Source organism: Balaenoptera borealis (genome assembly GCF_965194805.1).
Source record: "Balaenoptera borealis genome assembly, chromosome: 7".
Taxonomy (NCBI): Eukaryota; Metazoa; Chordata; class Mammalia; order Artiodactyla; family Balaenopteridae; genus Balaenoptera; species Balaenoptera borealis.
The window spans coordinates 6466919-6488627 of record NC_138864.1 but is presented as its reverse complement, the minus strand read 5'-3'; the positions used below and the strand labels follow the sequence as shown (position 1 = coordinate 6488627).

The window sequence follows — 21709 nt, the reverse complement described above, 5'->3', positions numbered from 1 at the left end:
GGCTGAGAAAAGACTTCCTAAGTAAGACTTAGCACAACCATAAAGGAAAGATGTTTGAGTCCATAACACACAGATTGCCGTACAAACCTAACAGACAGCATCTAAAACACTGAAAGGCACACTTCGGCCCGGGAAAAATATTTGCAGTGCGTATAACGTGCAAAGTATTAGTATCCTCAGTTTACTGTAAAAAATCCTATACCTGAGAGAAACAATCGAATAGAAAAACTGGCAAAGAGCAGGAGCAGGCAGTTTGCAAAAGAGGCCAGCATGCTGTGTTTGTATGTGAGGCTGCACGGTCATTTCCCATGGAAACGTGGAAGCGGCTGGTCTGGGGCCGGAGGGAGCCTGTGCTCCCAGGTCTGTGATGTGGGGCAGAAAAGCGCAGGTCTCTCGCTCTCTTTCAAGTGCATCCAGGTGCCGCATGCTCAGCCTTCCTTTGGCACCCCTGCGGCCCCACGTGTCCCTGTGCCTGTTTGTGTGCGCGGGCTGGGCTTCGCAGCGTCCGGCTGTTGCAGCACAGAGGCCGGTGCCCTCCCGGTGCGGTGGCTCTGCCCCGTCCCAAGCCGGGGTCTGCACAGCCTGCAGGAGCCTGCAGCCTGTCCTGCCCGGGGTGGAGGGGGCCCTCCTGCATCCCTGAGCCATCCCTCCTCTCCTTACCACCTCCGTGCCGGAAGTTCTTCCTAACGAGACAGCTTGGGATACGGGACAGCACTTGCTGTTCTTTCTTGCTTCCTTAATCTTCAACGCATCCAGGTGCTCCAACTCTGGGCCTTAGGTGTCTGTGAGGTGTTTGATCTGGTCCTTTGCAAGGGACCTGATGTTTAGAATAAAAGATCTGCCATGACTTTCCTTGACCTGTTCCTTCTCTCTGGCAAAGAGGATTTAATGCCCTGGTTTCTGTTAGCTCATTCCTAACCTAAGCAGCTTATTTTTGTGTGACGGTGGTTAAAAATGCTTCAGACATTTCCTAGCAGCAAGCTGCAAAAGGGATGCGTCTTCTTTGGAAAGTGGGAGGTTTTGCAATAGCTGGAATTAATTACTCTTGACAGTATTTAAAAAATATATTTTTTTATGAGGGTAAAATATATATAACATAAAATTTACCATTTTAACCATTTTTAAGTGTGTTTCAATAGCATTCAGTACATTCACAGTGTTGTGCAATTCTCACCACTATCTATTTGAAAAATGTTTTATCATCCCAAACAGAAACTGTGTACCCATTAAGCAAGAATTCCCCCAGCTCCTGGTAACCTCTCTTCTACTCTCTTCTGTCTCTGTGAGTTTGCCTTTTCTAGGTACCTCGTGTGCGTGGACTCATACAATATTTGTCCTTTTGTGCCTGGCTTGGTTTACTTAGTATAGTGTTTTGAAGGTTCATCTTGGTTGTAGCATGTATGAGAGTTTCATTCTTTTGATAGCTGAATTATATTTTGTTGTCTGTACATTTGTTTATCGCTTTATCTGTCAGTCTACCCTAGGTCTGCCTTCACCTTTTGGCTGTTGTGACTAATGCTGCAAGGAACATGGGTCTGCAAATATCTGTTTGAGTCTCTGCTCTCAGTTCCTCTGGGCATATACTTAGGAGTGGAATTGCTTAATAGTATGGGAATTCTATGTTCAGCTTTTTCTTGATAATATTTTTTGAGATGTGAGGTTTCAGAGAATTGTGGTTTTTGGAAGTTCGGCCTTTTCTCATTTTAAACAACTTGCATCTGATTGTCATTCTTGCTCAGCACTGAAGCTGAGTGGTCCAGCCCTGTCCTGCTCCACTCAGCAGACCACAGCTGAGCAGAGATGCCCCGAGGAGTGGAGAGGTTTGAAATCCACGCAGGAAAGTCACTGCACATGAGCTGGGACTGTGTTCTCTTTGGAGACGGGGCCATGTGTGTACACAAACAAGCCTCCTGAGATGTGATCAAAACATCGCCCACGATCCCTGGGGTTGTGAACCCCAGAAACGGAGTCAGTCCCCAGTTCAGAAGGAGACTCGGAAATCCAGCAACTCGGCTCCCTGAATCGAGGGATGCCTTCCGGCCCCCAGCCTCCCATGGTCCTATCACCCCGTCACAGATCTTTTCTGCTTTGGTTGCTTCTCTTGGTTTTCTTTAGACCAAAAGTTTTGGTTATTAGGGTGCAGTTTTAATGTGCACAACTGTATTTGGTGGAGAGCTTTTTTTTTCCCTAGGAACAGTGTAAGCGTAGAAGAAAGATGTGGCGCCAAGACCATTTCAGAAACCCCAGTATCGCATGGAAGACTGTTTGCCGAGTAGAGAAGACCAAAATTAGAAAAGAATGTCATTTGCTGGAGATGGTAAAATAGATGCAAAAAGATGGTCTTGTTTTGGATGTTCCCCTTCAGGGAGCTGATCCGACGTCACCAGATGCTGGGGGCGGCCAGGCTTGGGGCTACTGTTCTACCTCTTGATTCATCTTGCCCTGGGACAGCAGGCAAGTTAGTAACCACCTTGCAGTATAGATTATTCGTTTGTATACACGGGTCTTGCATGATTATTGTGAAGATCAATAGTAGTGATGATGATGATGGTACCTTGGAGTCCTGTGCTAGAAATCCTCCTGCAAGTCTGATGTTTTCATCTAGTCGTCAAAGCTCCAGATAGGGAAACTGGGGCAGGAGAGGGTCAGTGGTTGCCTGGAAATCACAGAGAGGTCATACGGTGGTGAAATTGGAATCAAAGCCAAGTCTCTCCACCTTCACATTTTGAGATAGTTGAGGGGAAACAGCTAGCACATACCTGTACATAAAAGCTGCCTTCTAAGAGTTCCTTTATGTATTGTATTTTTCCCCTTTCTCCTGAGATGATACATGTCTTGAGGGCAGGAACCATGTCTTCCCCACCTCGAAGGTTCTGCTATAGGGCCTTGTCCATAGTTGGATTTTATAGATATGTGTTTAACGGATTTCTGAACTCACATGCCATATATATACCTGTGGGTTCCAGAAAGGGCCTGAGATCCTGCCTCTACCTTCCATGGGTTCGGATGATTCCAGGCGAGCAAAGACAAGACCAGTTAGCAGAGCCTTTCCCTTCTCGTGGTGCCCCTGATTAGGTGTCAGGAACATTTGGATGAGGGGGTGATGCATGAGAGGGTGTAGGTCGGCCGAGAAGATGAGGTTGCTTTCTTTAAAATTATTAAAAAAAATTTTTTTTAATAGCCAGAGTAAAATAAAATGTATTCTTTAATGGAGGTATAGTTGATTTACAATGTTGTGTTCATGTAACATGAGGTTGCTTTTGAACCGAGCTTGCGTCCTGGTTCATGGATACCCTCTCATCCAGTTCACCCTTTACTGTATGATGGAGAACATCTCCAGTGCTTTACTCACCACACGCACACACACACACACACACACACTCACACACACACACACACACGTAACTTTTATTTTCTTACTATCATTTCCTTACAGTGAAACTAACCTGTCTTCCAAAGATAATGTTCAGAAAGAAATGCTCGACAAAATCCTGAATCGTAATGAATACCAGCCTCTGGTTGGATGTTGATGCCAGAGCTGATGTAGTTTTGATTTCTTTTACCCCTTCCCTGTGCCTAAACACCTTTGACTGGGTTAAGATGCCAAAAAAAGCCCTTAAGGATGCTTCTGCAGCATCCTTTCAAGTGATGATATTATAGCCCATCAGAAAGGTGTTGTGTCCTCTGTTTCTTCCATGTTTACCTGACTTCCCTGTTATAAAAATAGGTTCTTCACCTGTTAAGAACTTGTGTGTCATGTTTTAACTCACTGAATGCACTTAATTGTCCTGAGGTGGGCACTGTTATTATCCCATATTTACAGGGAAGGAGATTGAGGCACAGGCATTAGCAAAGTCGCCCAGATCACACCCCAAAAGAGTGGCGGAGCTGGGCCCGAACCCGGCTGGGCCGGGGGCTCTGGCATCTGCGCTTCTCACCACCTTGCTGCTCTGCCTCAGGGTTCCTCCTCCATCCTTAACAGAGTCCATGCATATTTTCCTTTCTTTTTGACTCCTCACATTTTTCAGGTCCTCAAACTGAGATTTTGTTGGCTGTAGGGACTGGAGTTTCCTTGTTCTTGAAAGCAGCCAAGTGGGTAGGATCCCACGGTCATCACCCCCCATCCTGGATGGTGGTCTCCTTTCCGTTACACTTCTTCCATCCTTCCACTGGGACAATCATTCGTCTCCATAAGGAAGAGGTAACAGAAAGGCATCAAGGCGCCGGCTCTCACTCTGTCTCTCCCAGGGTCAGGCAAGCGGCGGACCTCGCCCTTCCTGGTTCTCACTTGGAGCAGAATTGAAACACCCGCTGTCATCCTGTGTAATTTCTCAAGTCTCGGCTGTTCTGGGCCTTCGCTTCCCCGATGCTCTGACAGCTCACGTCACTCTTGCCTGTTTCCTTTGAGCGGATAATTGGGCTCCATTCACGTTTCTTGTTTTCTCTGGCTGTCAGGACGCCCGCCCTCCACGAGAGGCTTTATCCCCACAATGCCTTCTGTTCTTCTGGGGCCTTTGCTTTTCATGCTCTTCGCTGTAGTTGTGCTGTTTCTTTCATTCATTTCATTCATTCAGCAAATATCTGTTGTTTGTCCAGGCCTCGCCAGGCATGGGGCCCAGGCCCTAGGGATGCAACAGGAAGCAGTGGGTCCTTTTTAATGTATTGGTCACATAACACATGGACCTTTTCGTCCAAGGAAGTATAAATCCCTTTTAGAAGTGACGGGGCACAACTTAGATATAATTCCTTCATTATTAAGATCCCTGATGAATGAATATCTTTAGATTGCTCTTAGGTAGGAAACTAGAATATCCTAGCTCCTGAAATCTAACAATATATGTCTTCCTTTCTATTACACTTTATCTAAATTACTTTATTTTTTTAACTGCAATTAACCAGCCATTTCAGGTAAAAAAAAATTTTTTTTTGGAATGAGTTATTTTTCTTTTATAATTGTAAGGTCTATCCCCCAAGGCAGATCTCAAGCTAGAGATTTTCCATAAGGAAAAGTAACCCTCCGATCCTCAGGACGCAATGTACTGCTGCCTTCAGAAGTACTTCAGCAAGGTTACAGCATCACTTGTTCACGTGTCTAATATTTGCTAATATTCTATACCCCGCTGTGCGTTAGTCTGTTTCCAGGAAGGCCCTCGAAGATCTCAGCTCCTTACCTGGGGGCAGGCCCTGCAGGTACATGACTAAGTTGACCCTTTCGGAGATCCTGGGAGGAGCAGGTGCTTCCGCAGAATGAAGTAACCGGGCGCCGGCCCCGGAGCCGGGAGCCTGCCTGGTGGTTCCCACCGCCCTTTGCTGCTCCCTTAGAACTGGGCCCCTGCCAGGGGCGGGTAGCCAACACTTGCTCAACCCTGGGCCTCGTTCTGACTGAGAGAGACTTTAATAACAGTCCTGACCTTTTCAGGAGCGGGGGGCAGGGACGAGAGGAGATGGGGGCACAGGTTGTTAATCCTTCCACCTCCAAGGGTACCTTTGAGATATATTTTGAAAAATAATCCCAGTGGACTCCATCTGCTTGTGTGTCAGATGGCCGAAGGCACCTTTGCGTCACGAATGCTTCCTGTTTGGGGGGCTCAGTGTAGTGAACCCCAGGGGCTGCCGACACAAGGCCAGCTAGCAGTCTGCATCGTAGGGAGATGGTTTCTACCTTCCTTGCAGCTAATGGACTAACTCTCAGTGACACCGGTTGCTGTGTTTTCTCACTGATCGTCCCCTCTGGCTCTGCACTGTGTGGTTGCCGGTGCCTGCACGTCCTGAATGGGGACAGAATCCTTCTGTGGTCCCTGCGACCTTGGGGATGGCCAGGTGGGCCTGACGTGGTCAGGGAGGCTCACAGGGACGGGCAGAGGCCTGGCCTGCCAGGTGATGCTTCCTGCAGGAGACCCCTGGGCCTCAGACGGTCCTCCATCCCTGCTGGAATTAGAACCTCTGGCATGTATTCATCTGGTGGCCCGGGTGTGACTTACCCGGTGGGCCTTTTTCCAGGGAACTAACAGACGGGGGACTCAGCAGCCCCAAGAGAGTTTGGGAACTCTGCCTGGCTGTCTGACCTTCTGGAAAATTCTACAGCTTGATTTATGGAGGCTGGTGACTCCATTTTCCGCATACTCAGCTGACATTTACTGACCACCTACTGTGTGCCAGCTGTGAAGTTAGATAGGGGGGAAAAGGCACACGAACGTGCCAGGTCCAGCCTCTGGAAACTCAAGGTTAGTGACAAAGAATGATGTGTACATAGGAAATTAAACTAAAACGAAAGTTTAGTGAGAAAAACTGAGGAAAGTTAAAATGATAATGTACCAGGGAAGCAGGATGTCCACCCTTGGAGTTGGCTTTGACCTCCGTCTTCATCTTGGGAGAGCTGAGTCACCCTATGTCTTGGCTTTTTTATCTGAAATCTTACAAATGCCTACTTGGCTGGTTTGGTAGGAAGATTAGAAACTGCTTGACCTACAAGATATGCCTGGCATAAGCCCTGGTGCCAGAACTGGTAGCTACTGTGTGTCTTCATCATTAATAAATGCAATGTTACGTATGTAGAGAGAGAGTGAAAATCAAAGCCCTCTCTCATGGATCCAGCATGTGCAACCTCTCCCTCTGGGCTTGCTCCTTCAGAGTTCATGTCCATCGAGGCCCAAATTCTGAGAAAGACTGTCCTGAGTTTTCCTTCTGCTGGGGTGTTATTCAGAAGGTTCCGCTTATATGTGTACTGTTATTTCTCTTGGTTGACAAACCATTTTCATAAGAATCATAAGCCCTTGCTTAGGAACTCTGTTCATTCCTTGACCCGACTCCAGAGATTTGGATGCAGAATGAATCCAAGTGAGTCCCAGGAACCTGTTTTCACAAGCGAGCCTCCCAGGGGGTCCTGCTCATCAGACAGATTCCAGAGGGATGGATCTCCATCATCCCAGACCTGCCGGCCCCCTCCTGAACGTTGCATCTTTCCACTTAAGCCCTATTTCCATCACATCCTGCAAAGACAGCGCCTCTCTCCTGGGCATTGCAGTTCCGGGAGATGTGCCATTTCTTGGAATTGCCTGGTACGTTCTCCTGGAAGGAGTTTCCCCATCCTGATGCCTGAGAAATTGGGCTCTTCGTAGAGCTGAGTGCCCTCTGCTTGACCGTCTTGCCTTACATAACAGAGATCTTGTTGTAAAGTCCTCGTCTTCTGACAGGTAGTGAGCACAGCCGTCCTGGGAGAGTGTCTGTCCTCTAGGATACTTTTCTGGCTTGGGCAGTTCATTAACTCTACCAAGGCTGTTTCCATCTGAGGACACAAAGTGTCCTCTGTGCCGCTTCTGCTGCCCGCACGCCCCTAACCTCTCTTGTGAGACGCTCATTTGGGGTTGAGGTCCCCCCTTTCCGCGAGGAGCCCAGTCTCTGTTTGGAATATCTCCATCTCCTCCTCTCGTACACCGGAGTGGGTTTTAGCTTCTTCACCGAGGGGATTATTTTTCCAGAGGTGGTGGAAGAAGTTTCACCGTGTTACGTTTAGGTGGTGGGATTCTTTTCTCTTTTGTTAATGTCTGTATTTCCAGTAGCTGGACCAATGTCAGAGATGTAGTTGGTGCTCAGTCAATATCTGTTGAAGGAAGAAAAACATGGGTTCCATGAAGGAATTTTACATTTATGGAGGTAAATGCACAGAGTCATAGAGAGTTAATGTTGAATGGGGTAGTGAAGATAACTTACCTTTAAAAAAATTGCCTGTTTGCAATCACGGTGCCAGTGAGTGACAGGCTTTTGGCCTGTGTCCTGGATTGTCCTTGTTCAATTCCAGTGTTCTTGGATTAATATTTTTAAGATTAATGGAAAATGGGAACCTTCCAGAATGACAAGTTATTTGCATAGTTTCTTGCTCCCAGGTTTCTGCCCTGATTTATGATGTAATAGAAGAATTGGGAATCAAAATCAGAAGGTTGAGGAGAAAAAGATTAAATTGCTAAGGATGACTTGAGAAAGATGCAATTAATCTTTTGCCCCTTTTGAGCGATATTTTGTGAGTATGTTTCGTTCTCCCCGCTCCCCCAAATTGTCCTCTAATAGTACAAATAGAGATTACACAACAGAGTCTGTAGTTTTTTCTGCAATTTGTAGCCCGGGTTCTTGGTCCTTGCTTGGCAGTTGTAACTTTTCGGTCCTGGAAAATTGTGCTCCAAGGTGCAGAAAACAAACAGTCTTAAAAGACCTGAAAGAAACTTATGTGATGTCCAGGTCTTTCCTGGCAACAGTGTGACAGGATAAAAATCCAAGAAAGGGGGAAACTTACGCTCTTTTCTCCCATGCCAGTTCTTGAATTTCAGTGAATGGGATCACTGAGTGGAATGCGTAGCTTTCCTCGTTTTCTTTATTTGTTTTTTGGGTAGAATTATTCTGCAGCTCTCTCGTAAGACATAGACTGAACAAGTACATCTCAGGGGAATCAGAGTCCAGAGTGATTCATCATTAATCACTTTTCTGCTTGTCTGCTATGGTGGTGGAGCTGGCTTGTCAGGCTGCTAGGATGTCTGCGTTTGACTCTGATCTGCCCCGGAGGGAGTGCCGCGTCCTGCCCTCCGTGTGTTGCAGCCTCCTGGGCTGTCACAGACCCGGTGGTGAGACGTAGCCCAGCTTCTTCCCTGAGGGTCACTGCAGCCAGCATCCAGGCCCTTCCAGCCGCTCCGGGGAGACGGGTGAAGAGCGGTTGGCAGGGCTGTGAGAGGATGCCGGCTGGCTGTGTTTCTGCGGGTCTATTCGTTCAGCCTCCGTTGACGGTCAGGCCCTGCACAAGCCATCGAAACATGAGCCCCTTATCAGAGGATGCACACAGGTATGGTTGAGTACCTACCTTTTGCAGTCCACGGCGTTGGTGGAGAAGCATGCACGTGTGTACTAAAAGTTAATGTTCGCTGGGAAGAGGAATTCACGTTTCGTGTAACTCAGGAAACAAGTGTGGTGGTCCTGGGCCTTCAGGAGCCAGTCTGCTTGGGCGTCCTTGGCCGGTCACCCAAGAAGCCAGCCCCAGGGACCCCCCCACCGTGGCCCTCAGCCTCCATGGCCTAGGCACCTCCTGAATCTTGTTTTACCTCTTGCTTAGGTTCTTGCATCCATCGCTTCGATGAAATATTTCTTTTCTGGGAAGGACCCTTGCCTCTTTTCCACACTAAACTCCTGTCCCCACTTGTCACCCTGGGCCACCTGCACTGACCCCAGGAGCCCACCCCTGTGATGACTGACAGGAGTGACGTCCATACCGTTTCTTTCTGCTGGTGGAGGAAGCCACACGTGTGCAGGCAGAGAGCAGTGGCGGGGGCTGGTGCTCATGCTGGGGACGAGTGAGGACCACAGGTGTGCAGAATCGGGGAGGGGGCACCTGTCCGCCAGACGGATGGGGCTTGAGGCCAGCGGGTGGGCAGGGCGTCCCCTGGAGTGGGCTCCGGGGAGGGTGGGGCAGCCCAGGACGCCCTGCCCGTGAGGTCCAAGCACGTGGCATTGGTTCCAGGCAGGCAGGTTTAGGGTTGAGGGCTTCTTAAAGGCACCCAAGTAGATCAGCCAGGAGAAGACCTTAAGTGAATGTATTTGAGAATATTAAGCATTCCAATTTAAAAAATGCTTTCACTATTATTTTTTTTTTAATTGTGGTAAAACATACCTAACGTAAAATGCACAAACCTCTAAGCAGTGCCCACAGCCTTTCTCATCTGTGTGGTTGTAGGCAAGGGTTTGCGTCTAAATCGCCTCTTGATTGTGCTAAGTCACAGCTGTAGACCCTTAAGCAGTCATAAGGGGTGGTGCTTCTTTAGACAGAACGTGTAGACCTAAATGTGGCTTTAAGGAAAACAGGTTACAGATGTCGTGAAGGCAGAGCGTCGGCGGTCTACGTACTCTGTATTATCGACCAGGGCTGCCTGGTAGGATGCTGGCTTTGTCACTTGCTGTGGGATGCTCTAGGGAGGGGTGCTGGATGCAGTTCCTAAAGAACAGAAGAAAGTGCCGGAGCTCTCCAGGAACTGGACTCACGACTAACTAACTACGCACGCTCCCTTTCTGAGTGCACAGTCCTGCATCTGGATTAGCAGAAGGAAAGGCATTCCAAGAAAAATAATCAGGCTACCAGCTATTGATACAAAGCAAGGCACAGATTGCCCAGCATCAGCAGATTGGGAGGGTTGTTTTAATGTTCACTTTGTCTAACTGGATTGGTCCCAGGGTGTGTGTGTGTATTTGTCCAGTTTCCTGTCACCAGCTGACCCTGACTGTGCTCTGGGCGGTGGTTCCACCCACATGGGCTGCGGGTCCTGGGAGAGGGGGTCCTCTGAGCCCCACAGCCGCCCAAAAAGTGTAGGCAGCACTTTTTCGAATGTATATATGGTCCTAATGAAAAAAAAAAAAAAAAAAAAAAACACGCAAATTCTCACAGGTTGTTTAATTAATCATTTTGTTGACCTGTATTTCTCAATTAATAGGCATTGAACTTGGCAATTACTGTTGTCTGTGGTGGTAGACAGGAAAGGACGCCAGTTTTCCCGCATGTTGGGAAAACGTTTCTCTTGTAAACATGGAAAACATCAGGAGTTGTGAATCTCTCCAATGCTGTGTATGTATTTCTGTGCATATGCCAGACAGACTAATTCTGAGGGTTTTTATGTCCTGCCTGCCCAAGTAACCACTGAAATAAAGCATTGGTTTTGTGTGTTTGTTTGTTTGTTTAATGACAGGATTTGGGAGTTGCATTTGTATTTTTATTTGGAGTTGGGGTTAGGTGATTTGCTTTTATATTGGCTGAATATCTTTAAATATCATGAATCAGAACAGAAAAGACTACTCTAATGGTGTAATACTTCATTTTCTTATTCTGCTTACTTATGTCCAAGCACCTCTACATACTAAAAATTAAATACACGTGACTAGAATACATGAGGATTGAAGATGAATTGGTGTGCAAAAAGGTATATCAGTAGCATGTTGAGTTATATTTGTACAAGGTTTTAACTGCTTAGAGGTCAACGAAAAAAGCTTGCCCGGGGAACATGGTTTAGGTTGAAAGTGCTTTTGCAGGCTGGGCCTTTAGTTCCTGTCTAGGTAGAAATGTGTGAGAACTTTGGCCTTTGCACATGTGCTGGGGAATTTTCAGGTCTTGTGCTGTCAAGAAAACTCCCTGAATACTTTTGTTCTTAGAATTACTCCAAGTCATTCTCCCACCCCAGCTGGCTGTCCTACAATTTAGTTCAATTCTGATGCTATGTACCTGGTTTGATCATTTATTGGAGCAGCCCACAGAACTCAGCAAGACGGTTTACTCACTAGTTTACCAGTTTGTCGTCAAGGGTACAACTCAGGAACAGCCAGATGAAGAGATGCAGAGGGCAAGGTACCCGGGGAGGCGGGGCGGAGCTTCCTGCCCTGTGGGTCACCCTCCCAGCACCCGCACCTGCTCACCGCCCTGGAAGCTCTCAAGGCCCAGTCTTGTAGGGTTTTTATAGAGGCTTCATCACACAGGCATGATTGATGAAATCATTGGCTATTTGCGGTTGGCCTCCCTGGAGCTCAGGGGTGGGGCTAAAAGTCCCAGCCTCTAATCACACAGCTGGTTCCCCTGGCAGCCAGTCTCTATCAAGTGCTTATCTGGGGGCTTTGCAGAAGTCACCTCATTCCCATAAATTCAGACCTAGTCGAAAGGGGCTTGTTATGATTAACAAAACACACTTCTTTCACCTTTACTAGTAGCTCGGGAGCTATTTCAGGAACAACAACAGAAAAGGGCCAGATATTATAACAAAGATGCTCCCCTTAACTCGTATCAGTTAGGAAATTACAAGGATTTTAGGAGCTGTGTGCCAGGAACCCTGGAGGAAGATGAAAATATATACTTCTTCTCTTACCCCAGCCTTACAAATGCCATCTATTTTTTTTATATTTTCTTTATCACCCTCTAGGGTTTGAACCTTGTAAGGAAGTCGGTGCCCTGCCCTGCCAGCTCTCTGTTACTTCAGCGTGCGCCTCATATGTGAAAATGGGGGGAGACGGGGGAGAGGCTTCCGTGGGTCCGTAAAGAAAGGACAGGAAGAATGCATCTGGCGCACACGTGGTGCAAGTAGCATTTCTTTAAGGTGCCAAAATAATTTCATAAAGCGGATCCAGTGTCATCTTTACTATCTAATTAAAGAAGCCACTAGAGGGCGCTGTGAACCAAGCAGGGGGCAGTGGAGCGAGTGGGGTTCGGGGGGTGGCAGGAGGCAGTGCCAGGCAGGTCCTCCTGTGACTCACTCTCTCCTCTCTGCCTGCAGCCTGCCCTCTTGCTGGCTTGGCTTCTGGAAGACATTCTCCCGGAATAATCCAAACATGAATGTGTTTCACCGAATTTGTACTCATTTTAGACCTCAGCGAGCCTCCTTTGCTAAAGATGACAGTGAGACCAGATACACCTGTGATCTGGGGATCCGATGATCGACTCAGACGTTTGGGACAAAAGTCTCTGGCCAGCTTAGGACTGGGTTATTTAAGGAAGGAAAATAACTATTCATAACTCGATTTACAACCATGTTGTTTGACCTACATTTGTCCAGTAAATATACCCTCCCAAATCCGTATGGAGTGGAACGTCACGTATAGAATTGTGTCCCTTCCGCCTTGCAGGACTCCTTTTAGAGGTACCGGCTCACGGCAGATACTTTGGCCTCAAGGTAGCAGCTGTAGACACTTCATCTTAACAGTCCTTTCCAGAAGCCTCTGCTTTGTTAACGCCCTGGTGTTTGATTCTGCCACTTGCACGACGCTGCGGGAAGGCTTCCTCACGTGGGTGAGCACCAGTCCACGTGCACTCGTGCAGACGCCCCCACGTGTAGGAGAGACGCAGGGCCCTTGCTCCACGGTGGACTGGCTCGTGGGACATTCGGAAGAACTGAATGTCATTCCAGCAAAATCTCAGTGTAGTAATTTTTTTTTACTAAGGAGGAGAAGCGTCCTCCTTAGAATCAACCCTTTAAAACCCTTGTTAGGAAAATTTAATTATCAGTCTTTATTAGAATTTAACAAAGTTTAAGTAGAATCAGACAACGCTAAGTGATGTTATTATCTAAACAGACAAAATGCTAACTGACCCCACAGGAAATTTTTAAAGTTTGTCCTAGATTAGGATGTTTTAGTCTCTATTCTTGCTCTAAGGGCTGTGGAAAATAGGCAGGTTTGAAACATGCCAATATAGTGGTTGTAGTTGATTTATGAAAATTCTAACCTACCAAGTGAATGTTAAATGACTCACCTGGCTCTAACAGATTCACCATTAAATGTATTAGCGTGGAAAGTGGTTTTATCAATAACCCACCTCAGAGGAGAGTTAAAGCACTTTAGGGCGTGCATTGCACCTACACCTTTTTTACCTTTACATTTACCAGCTTACGTCCAATTTGCCTTTATATTTACTTGGAATGACGTCAGAATCACTCCGCGTTCCTGAAAGCACAGTGACCTGAGTGCAGCACGGGGTGGCCCAGGAAGGACCTGGCTGGCGGGAGAAGGAACAGAAAGAAAAGGACAGGAGACACAGAGGCCTGCCGCCGTGGGCACAGCCAAGGGCTTTCAGAAATGCGTAGGGAAGAAGTGACTCGAAGGAGAATCCACCTGAGGGATAGGACCTTTTATTGTCTTGGCTGAAATCTGTCAGAGAGCGAGAACGCTATTCCTGTTTGATTTCTAAAGCCGGGAGAAAGCCAGGAAGACAGTGGCCTTTGCGTTCTGCTGGGCTTCCTCCGCATGTTCATCAAGTAGGAGACGCCGCTGGTGAAGCACCATCGGACCCCCGTTGTGCTCCCTTGGCCGCCCGTCCACGCCAAGGCCGCCTGTCCACACCAAGGCCACTTGTCTACAGCCAAGGCCAACTCCTTAATTCCAGTGGACTTGGTGTTTCCTCCTGTTGATTCTTAGATGGTCCATTTAGATGGAAATACTGAGTTGTTACTAGGGTGAGGGAGGGTGGCACGTGGACTTATTGTTTTACAGAGTTTTACTTAAGCAGCGATTACAGATCAGCCACACGTGAGTAAAGGAGGCGAGTGGCCTTCACGATGGACACATGCTAGAACTTTCCCGAAGCTCCGACCTGGGAACTCTGGTACAACTCATACTTTTCCTCGTCAGATGACTAGGCGAGCTCTCTCCTGTTCAACGACGGCTCTCTTTGGGTGGCCGTTGTCCACGGTTTTTTTTCCTTGCCGATGTTGCTTCCTAGTTTGTGGACGAGGACCTGCACCCAGCGGCCCCGCAGGGACCAGGGGCCCGCGGGCATGTGGGGGACCCCCTGCAGGGGTCTGGCTCTTCTTCCCCACCTGCCCCCGGGACTCTGAGAAAGAGCCCTGCCCGCTGACTCCCACGTTCTCCCTTGTGATGGACTAATGATCGAGTTCACCGTAATTAGTTATGAAGTATCGATTCAGCACTTGGTCCTTTTAATATCCGGCCCCGGGATTAATACTAGACAACGCATAACCTGAGCTGTAGCAGCATCTTTCGGCTCCTTCTTCCCCCAAGGCCTGGAGGTGCGGGGCTCTGCCTTCTCCCCCGTCAGCCCTCCCCCGGGTGCCGGGGTCTCTGTGCAACCCCCCCCCCCAGACACCCCGCTTCTTCCCAGGTTCTGCCCCACCCACCCCGCCTGGGCCTCTGTCCTTGGCTCCAGTGGGACTGCACTCTCATTGCTGCGATTTCAGCAGCCGCCTGTCCTTCTCCACCCACCCCCCACCCCACCCCACACTGGGCCATCCGTGTGTCTGTCTGTCCGTCCTCCGCAGGGCCTGCCTGCAGACTGTAACGTCTCTCGTCTGGTCCAGACGCTCCCCAGACCTCTCTTTCGGGCACCACTGCCTGGAGGGTAAAGGGGCCTTGGGAGAGGGGTGTTCTGTGGTCTTCCTGCCTCGTCCTGGATCTCCCCGTACCTGCACTCCACCCCCCGCACCTGACCAGAGACTCCCTGATCCTAAACACCCCCGCCGACCCGACCCCTGCACCCTGCGGCTTCTGTGCCTTCTAGGCTGGCTTTTGTTGTTCTGTTTTGTTTCCTTCTGTCTCCTCCTGCCCTTCTGCCTCGTGAGACAGGGAGGCTGAACAAAGCAGAGGCATCGGAGACATTTGTGGGGGGAGCGGGAGGGGCAGGGAGGTCAGTGTTCCAGAAAGTTCCGTGAGCTCACTGATGGAGTGCGCACCTGGTGAGCTCACGTTGGCAGCTGCAAAACTTGTTTTCAGATTCCAGGTTCCCTGCTGACTGCTGGTGTGACCTGGGGCAAGTTACTTGACTAACCTGGACCGACTTCCTTGGCTGTTAAACCAGGTTAATAGGCACCACTCTGCATTGTTTTGTGAGGAATAAATGAAACAGAGCAAATAAATAACATCGACCAAGTGTTTACCCTGCGCCAGGCTCCGTTACAGAGCAGGTGAGGACTCACTGATTCCTCACGCCCACCTGCTGGCCTGGCACCACTGTGAGCTCCAGTGAGAGCTGCAGACCCGGAGGGGTGGAGACCCGGGACTGGGGCTTGGGCCCCGAACCGGCCGGCGCAGGACAGGGGCAGGGGTGGGGCAGCAGGGGCTCTCCCGCCCCTCGGGGGCCGCTCACCTCGGGTGGGGCGAGGCCTTGCTGTCTTGGGCCCTGAGCTCTGGTTTGTTCCCTGGGTGTCCCCTGGGCTCCGGGGGAGCAGATGGGCTGTGAATTGGGTGACCTGTGACCTACTCGTGAGAGGCAGCCTCAGTCGCGTCGGCCGTGTTGTTAGAAAGGGACGGATCTCCAGAGCCGAGCCCGCCGGATGTGCGTGTGCGTGTGTTTGGGGCGGTAATTGGGAGGAGTCGACTCGCACAGTCGTGCGTCCACGTGCATGTCTGCGGGGCCGCAGGCTGCAGATCTGGGAAGAGCCGCCACCCCTCTTCCCAGGGCCCTCGTTGTCCTCGTCTCTCTTAGACTCTCGTCTCAGAATAGCTTCACGGAAGCATCTAGAATGATGGTTGACTGGCTTCAGCCACACCGACACGTAAAGCTACCCACCTCTCTTTCTGGCGTTCCCTGTCGTCCGCTCTCTGCGTCGGCCTCAGGCCTTCTTGTGTGATGGCGGCCTCCCTCTGGCTCTCGGGCACCCCGAGGCCCGCAGGTGTGGGGCTCACCAGCAGCCCCTGGGGGCCCGTCTGCCGCGGTTGCGGCCCTTCTGGTGGCCTTCGCAGACGAGGCTGGGATCAGGGTCTGGTGCTGCTCCCTTCCTGTCTCCCTGCTTCTCTTCTGGAATTTCGGGGAAGGGAGAAGCCGTGACTGGCCTCATTAGGGCTCCTTGCGTCCCTGCGATTGGCCAGCTGAGGTCGGGGCTCAGGCTGTGCGTGGCCCCCTGCACCCCAGCAGATGCCCCGAGAGGGTCTCCCGTGCAGATGGGAAAGGCAGATGGGCTGTCATTACTGGATTGCTTCTGGAGTATCGACAGATATCCATACATGTGATGACACAGTTGGTTCCTCATAGAAATGTGTGCTTGTTTCAGTTACCGCCCTCCACCCTCACATCGTACTTTAAGACGGCGTGAGTCTTGGAACCTGGCCGGGGCCCCTCGCTGCTGCTGACGTTTGTCTTTCTCTCCCTTTCGACGCACAGAGGACGACGTGGACCTGGAGACGCTGGTGAACGACATGGACGCGTCCCTGGAGAGCCTGTGCGCGGCCGCGGAGACGGCGCCCCTCCTGCACAATGGCCAGCATGCCCGCGGCCGGCCCCCCGGAGCAAGGCCCCTGCAGGGGCAGGTGGCCCCGCGGCAGAGGCTGCAACGGTCCCAGCCCATGCACATCCTCGCCGTCAGGTGGGCCCTGGAACAAACGACCGAATGGCCCGGCCGTCCACGGGGGGCTCCCAGGCCTCGCTGCCCGGAGTGCGGCTGGGGACCAGGGGCTGGGCAGAAACGTGCGGCCTCAGACACCCGATCCCGTTCCCCCGGCGGCCGGGTGGAGGAGGCTCAGCCTCCGTGGGAAGGCCAGGACCGGAGGGAGGGGCTCCGGGGAGTGTAGGAGGGCTCCCTGTAGGAAGCAGACCTCTGAACGGGGTGTTGCAGGGTGAGCAGGGGCTGAAGGGTGGGGGAAGAGATTTCGTGAGCAGGGGAGATGAGCCCTGGTGTCGAAAGTGGCCGGACCCCCTTCCCTTTTTATGGCTGAGTGTATGTGTGTATGTGCCACGTGTGTGTATCACGTTTTCTCCGTCCGTTCGTCCATTGCTGGGCAGCGTGGGCCGTGTGCCGAGTAGATGGCACCCACAGAGAAGGACAGTTACTGCGCGATTCCACTTCCACGAGGAGCCTGAAGGCGTCAGGAGCGTGGAGGCGGGGAGCGGAGCGGGTTGCGGGGGGGCCGGGGCCGGACGGGAGGGGCCGGTCGGAGGGTCCAGAGGGTCAGATTGGCCCGGTGGACGAGGCCTGCCGGCGTGCCGTGCAGCGCGGCCTGAACCGCGTGTTGAGGAGCTTCCTGCGGGGCCGGGTCTCGTGTGACGTGTTCTTATCACACACACGCACACAAACAAAGTAATAACAGTAAATAAGTGAGGAGGGTGGGCGGGAACACTGGAGGATGTTTACGGCCAGACTGCGGTGCCGGGTCACGGCGTGTTCTTCTCTCCAAGCTCGTCCAGTTGTGGACATTGAATATGCACGGCTTTGTGTGTCTCTCAGACCTCCACAGAGAGGGTTAGAAGAGAGATCCCAACAGGTAGGGCCAGATCCAGAGGCCTCTGGGAGCCCCTCCAAGGGGGGAGACGGGGGAAGGGTTTGAGCAGGTGAGTGAGGCTTGGCTTTGGGTTTCGGTGGGTAGTTCTGGCAGCCTGGGGTCGGGTGGGGGGGATTTGGAAGCTGTTTCAGGGACCAGCCTAGAGTGGCACTGCCCTACCGGGGATGGGGGGTGGATGAGATTTGTCAGCTTGTGGATATGGGGGGGGACGACAGAGTGTTGGGGGCACCTCGGCTCTGTCTGTCTGCCTGGGAGTGGGAGAAGTCGGGGCAGTGGCTGTGAATGGGGGCGATGGGAGACCTTCTGGTGGAGGCCTTTGTGAAATCCAGCAGACGAGCTCTCCGTGGTCCCCACCCCGGGCCCGCGTTGGCTCTGGCAGGTTTTCAGGTGAGGGAGGTTGAGGGGGTGACTGACACCTGCTGCCTCCCTGGACTTTCTCGGAGGCTGTGCGGTGTGCTGTGGCCAGGACGTCTGTCGGGCTGGAGCGTCTTCTTGGGAATCTCCTTTCCTTGTGGGGATGGAGTGTTCGCTGTGCTTCTGGAAACTTCTGTGAGCCTTCTTTCCAGCCCGACATCCTATGTCTTCTGCAGCCAGATGCCCCTCTTGCCCAAGGTCGCCAGCTCTGTCTCGGGGGGCGGGGACCGAGTGTCTGCAGGTGGGGTGCAGCGGCCGGGGTGGCCCGGGGTCACTGCTTCTCGGCGTCCTGCCCTTTGTCACTTTGTCACATCCATCCTCCAGTGTATGTGCCACTTTGCTCCCTAGGGCGTCACCCCTGTGTTCTGAGCTCCTGGTGAGTTCAGGCTGGGGGGAGACATTCTTTTCTCCTGCAAGCTTCTCTGGGTCTGGGGTGTGTTGGCCACCCATCCGTGGTGGCCTCGGGGAGGCCCCGGGAGGATGGAGTGGCAGCCGCAGTGACGGTGCACGAGGCTGGACCAGGCAGAGGACGGGGGTGCAGGAAGGCCTGGTTCCCTGCCAGTTAGTTGTCCAGGACCCTTGAGTCTGGAGTCCTGGCCGTACTTGTCCCTCTGCCCAGGGGCTGCGGGTACTGAATCCCAGGGTTCGATGGGCACAGGGCAGGAGGCTCGCTCCCTCCAGAGAGCGGACACCGGTCCCGGGCCCAGCCTCTTCTCAGCGACATTCTCTCACGTTGTCGTATCGTTTCTCATCTTCAGGTGCATTTTAAAAAATGGGACAACCAATATAGGATCCCCAGAGACTCATTTTGTAAATGGGTCTGCTGAGGATTTCCTGTGTTTGCTGAGCACCTCCTGTGTATAAGTCTGTTGGGTCCTCATGTAGTAGCTGATGGAACGGTCACTGCAGCCTTACTAGGTGCGGGCGTGGTGACCCTCAGTTCCCAGGTAAGGAAACAGGCACCGGGGGAGGTGACTTGGCCCATACCTGGTGAGTGGGGACCCCAGATGCAGACCCAGGTGAGGGGCCCAAGGAGCAGGTCTGCCCTGCCGAGGACTTCCCGGAGATTGTCACATGTCTGAAGAGAGCAGGTACAGAGCAGAAACTGGAGAGTAGAGGGGTGGTGGCAGGTGGAGGAGGAGGAGGGAGTGCAGTGAAGGGGGCGTGTTCGCACCTGGATGGGTGGAGGAGTGCGGTCCCACCCTTCCTCCCGGTCCCTGACCCCGCCTCCCGTGTCTCTTGTGGAGCGAAGTACCCTTTGGCCACGGGCCTCTTGAATGGGACTCTTCGGCTTTGTCTGATATACCTTGGTTTGGCTTTGGGTGATACTTGTGAACCGCTGTAAACACTTTGTTTTTCAATGTTTAAAATAATGTACTGAAATGAAATTTGCACAGCGTAGACTGAATCACTTCATAGTGTGTGTTGGGTGGCGGTAAGGACACTCCCAGGGCTGTGCAGCGCCCCCCCCCCCCCGACCCTGTCTAGTTCCCGAGTATCCCCATCTCCGGAGGAACCTCCCACCCACTGAGCAGGGCCCCCCCTGCTTTCCCCTCCCCACAGCCCTTGGCCACCGTCCATCTGTGTTCTGTGCTGTGGATTGATCTGGTCTGGATATTTCTGACAAGTGGATTCATATAATATGTGACCTTCTGTGTCTGGCCTCTTTCAATTAGCACCTTTTTTGTTTTTTTAAGATTTTATTTTTAAGAGCCGTTTTGGGTTCCTAGCAAAATCGAGAGGCAGCTGCAGAGGTTTCCCACATGCTCTCGCCATCCCCCTCAGCATACGCTCAGCCCCCTCCGTCAACACCCCCACCGGGGCGGCGCCCTTGTTGTAACCGACGGCCCTCAGCACCATCGTTACCACCCAGAGCCCCTGCTTCACACTGGGGCTGGCTCGTGCCGGTGCGCGTTCTGTGGTTTGCGCAAATGTGTGATGACGGGAATCCAGCCTTACACTGTTGTCTGGAGTCATTTCCCTGCCCTAAAAGACAGGACTTTTAAAGTGCTCAAAACTGCCTCCTAAAGAGGGAAGCGTCGCGCACTTCTGTGAAGCTAGGATACCAGAAAGTCAGCCTCTTGTGCGGTAACTCAAAACAAAGTAGAACATTCTCCGCTGAGTCACTGGTTAGCAGTACTCCCGGGCCGGGAGGTCCTGAAGGTGAGCATGGCTGCACCTTTGCTCTGTGTGACAAAGGACTCATGCGTCCCCTGGGTCTTCTGTCACCAGGAGGCTGTTACGGAGGAGTGGGGTTTGTTAACCGTCCAAGTAAGCTCCTGGGCACGTGGCCCAGCGGTTATAGGAAGGGCCCTCCTCTCTTTCCTCTGTGTCTTGTATCTGCAGGACTTGCACACCTTGCACATCTGAAACCCTGTCCCCGACCCCTGGCCCTCCACTCTGTTTCTGTCTCTGGATGTGGTTGCCCCAGGTGCCTCGTTGCAGTGCCGTCCTCACGGTTCATCCGTGCTGTAGCTCGTGTCAGAATCCCCTTCCCCGTGCAGGCTGAGTGATGCCACGCTGCACGTTTACACCACATTGTGTCACCTTTCCTGGGACAGTGGGCCATTGGTTGCTCCCTCCTTTTGACGGTTGTGAGCGGTGTGGTGTGGGCACAGGTGTCCAAACATTCATCCAAGTCCCTCCCTCGGGTTTCCAGGCAGATTCCTGGACGTGGGACCCCTGGGTCCTGAGCGGACGGCAGCTTTTAACGGGCGTTGTCTCTCCTGCAGGCGCCTGCAGCAGGAGGACCAGCAGTTGAGGACGTCGTCTCTGCCGGCCATCCCCAACCCCTTCCCCGAGCTCTGCGGCCCCGGGAGCCCCCCTGCGCTCACGCCGGGCTCCTTACCTCCTGGCCCGGCTGCTGCGAAGCAGGTGAGCCACCCCTGGTTGGAACGCCAGGCTGCTCGTGGGCGGAGTTAGGACAGACGAGCTGGCCCGTGGCTCTGGGAAGAAAGGAGGGACATTGTGGGGTCTTTGCTCTTCTCCTGTTGCTACCAGGCTTGTTCCCTGGCAAAGCTTTTTCCTTTACTGGCCAAAATGCCACTTTGGAATGATTTAGGAACAACATTTAGGATGTCTTAGATGTTTATATGGTATAGAAAGAGTCTTATAAAAATGGTAAAAAAATAATAGTACTGATCATTTGATGCTGAAAGATGAATTTTAGTTCACCACCGTCATCTTCGTCTGGATCAATGAGGCATTACACCTGGGCTTCCCTGGGCACCGGGACTGGAGGGTAATTGAACGGTTGGTAACATTCCTGACTTTGAATAGGATGTACTCAGGGCAGAAGGATTTTGACTTGACCCAGAAGGTGACAGCCAACTTTTAAACCAGCAGTTTCGAGGTGCCTGTGATACACACATTGTCCCCAGGGGAGGAGACAGGCAGAGCTTCAGTAAGTCATCCACGGTCAAATCGCCAGTCATCACCTTGTCAGAAGGGTGGGCTGGCAGTTCCGTCCCTCCTGGCTGGCAGGGCCTGGCCCAGGGTGAGCTGCAGGCTTGGGAGGGGGACCCGGTGATGTTCCACAATGGGGTATGGCACTAACAATAAC

The 21709-nt window shown here is 51.7% G+C and overlaps 1 protein-coding gene across 1 annotated transcript in view; it reads left to right on the top strand.

Annotated features, from left to right (window-relative positions):
* Positions 1-21709, top strand: part of GRB10 (growth factor receptor bound protein 10) — a 171141-nt gene that overhangs the window by 69621 nt on the left and 79811 nt on the right. Inside the window, exons 4-5 of the mRNA XM_082400525.1 lie at positions 16619-16820; positions 20880-21021. Coding sequence (XP_082256651.1) covers positions 16619-16820; positions 20880-21021 — 344 coding nt within the window. The remainder of the gene's footprint in view (positions 1-16618; positions 16821-20879; positions 21022-21709) is intronic.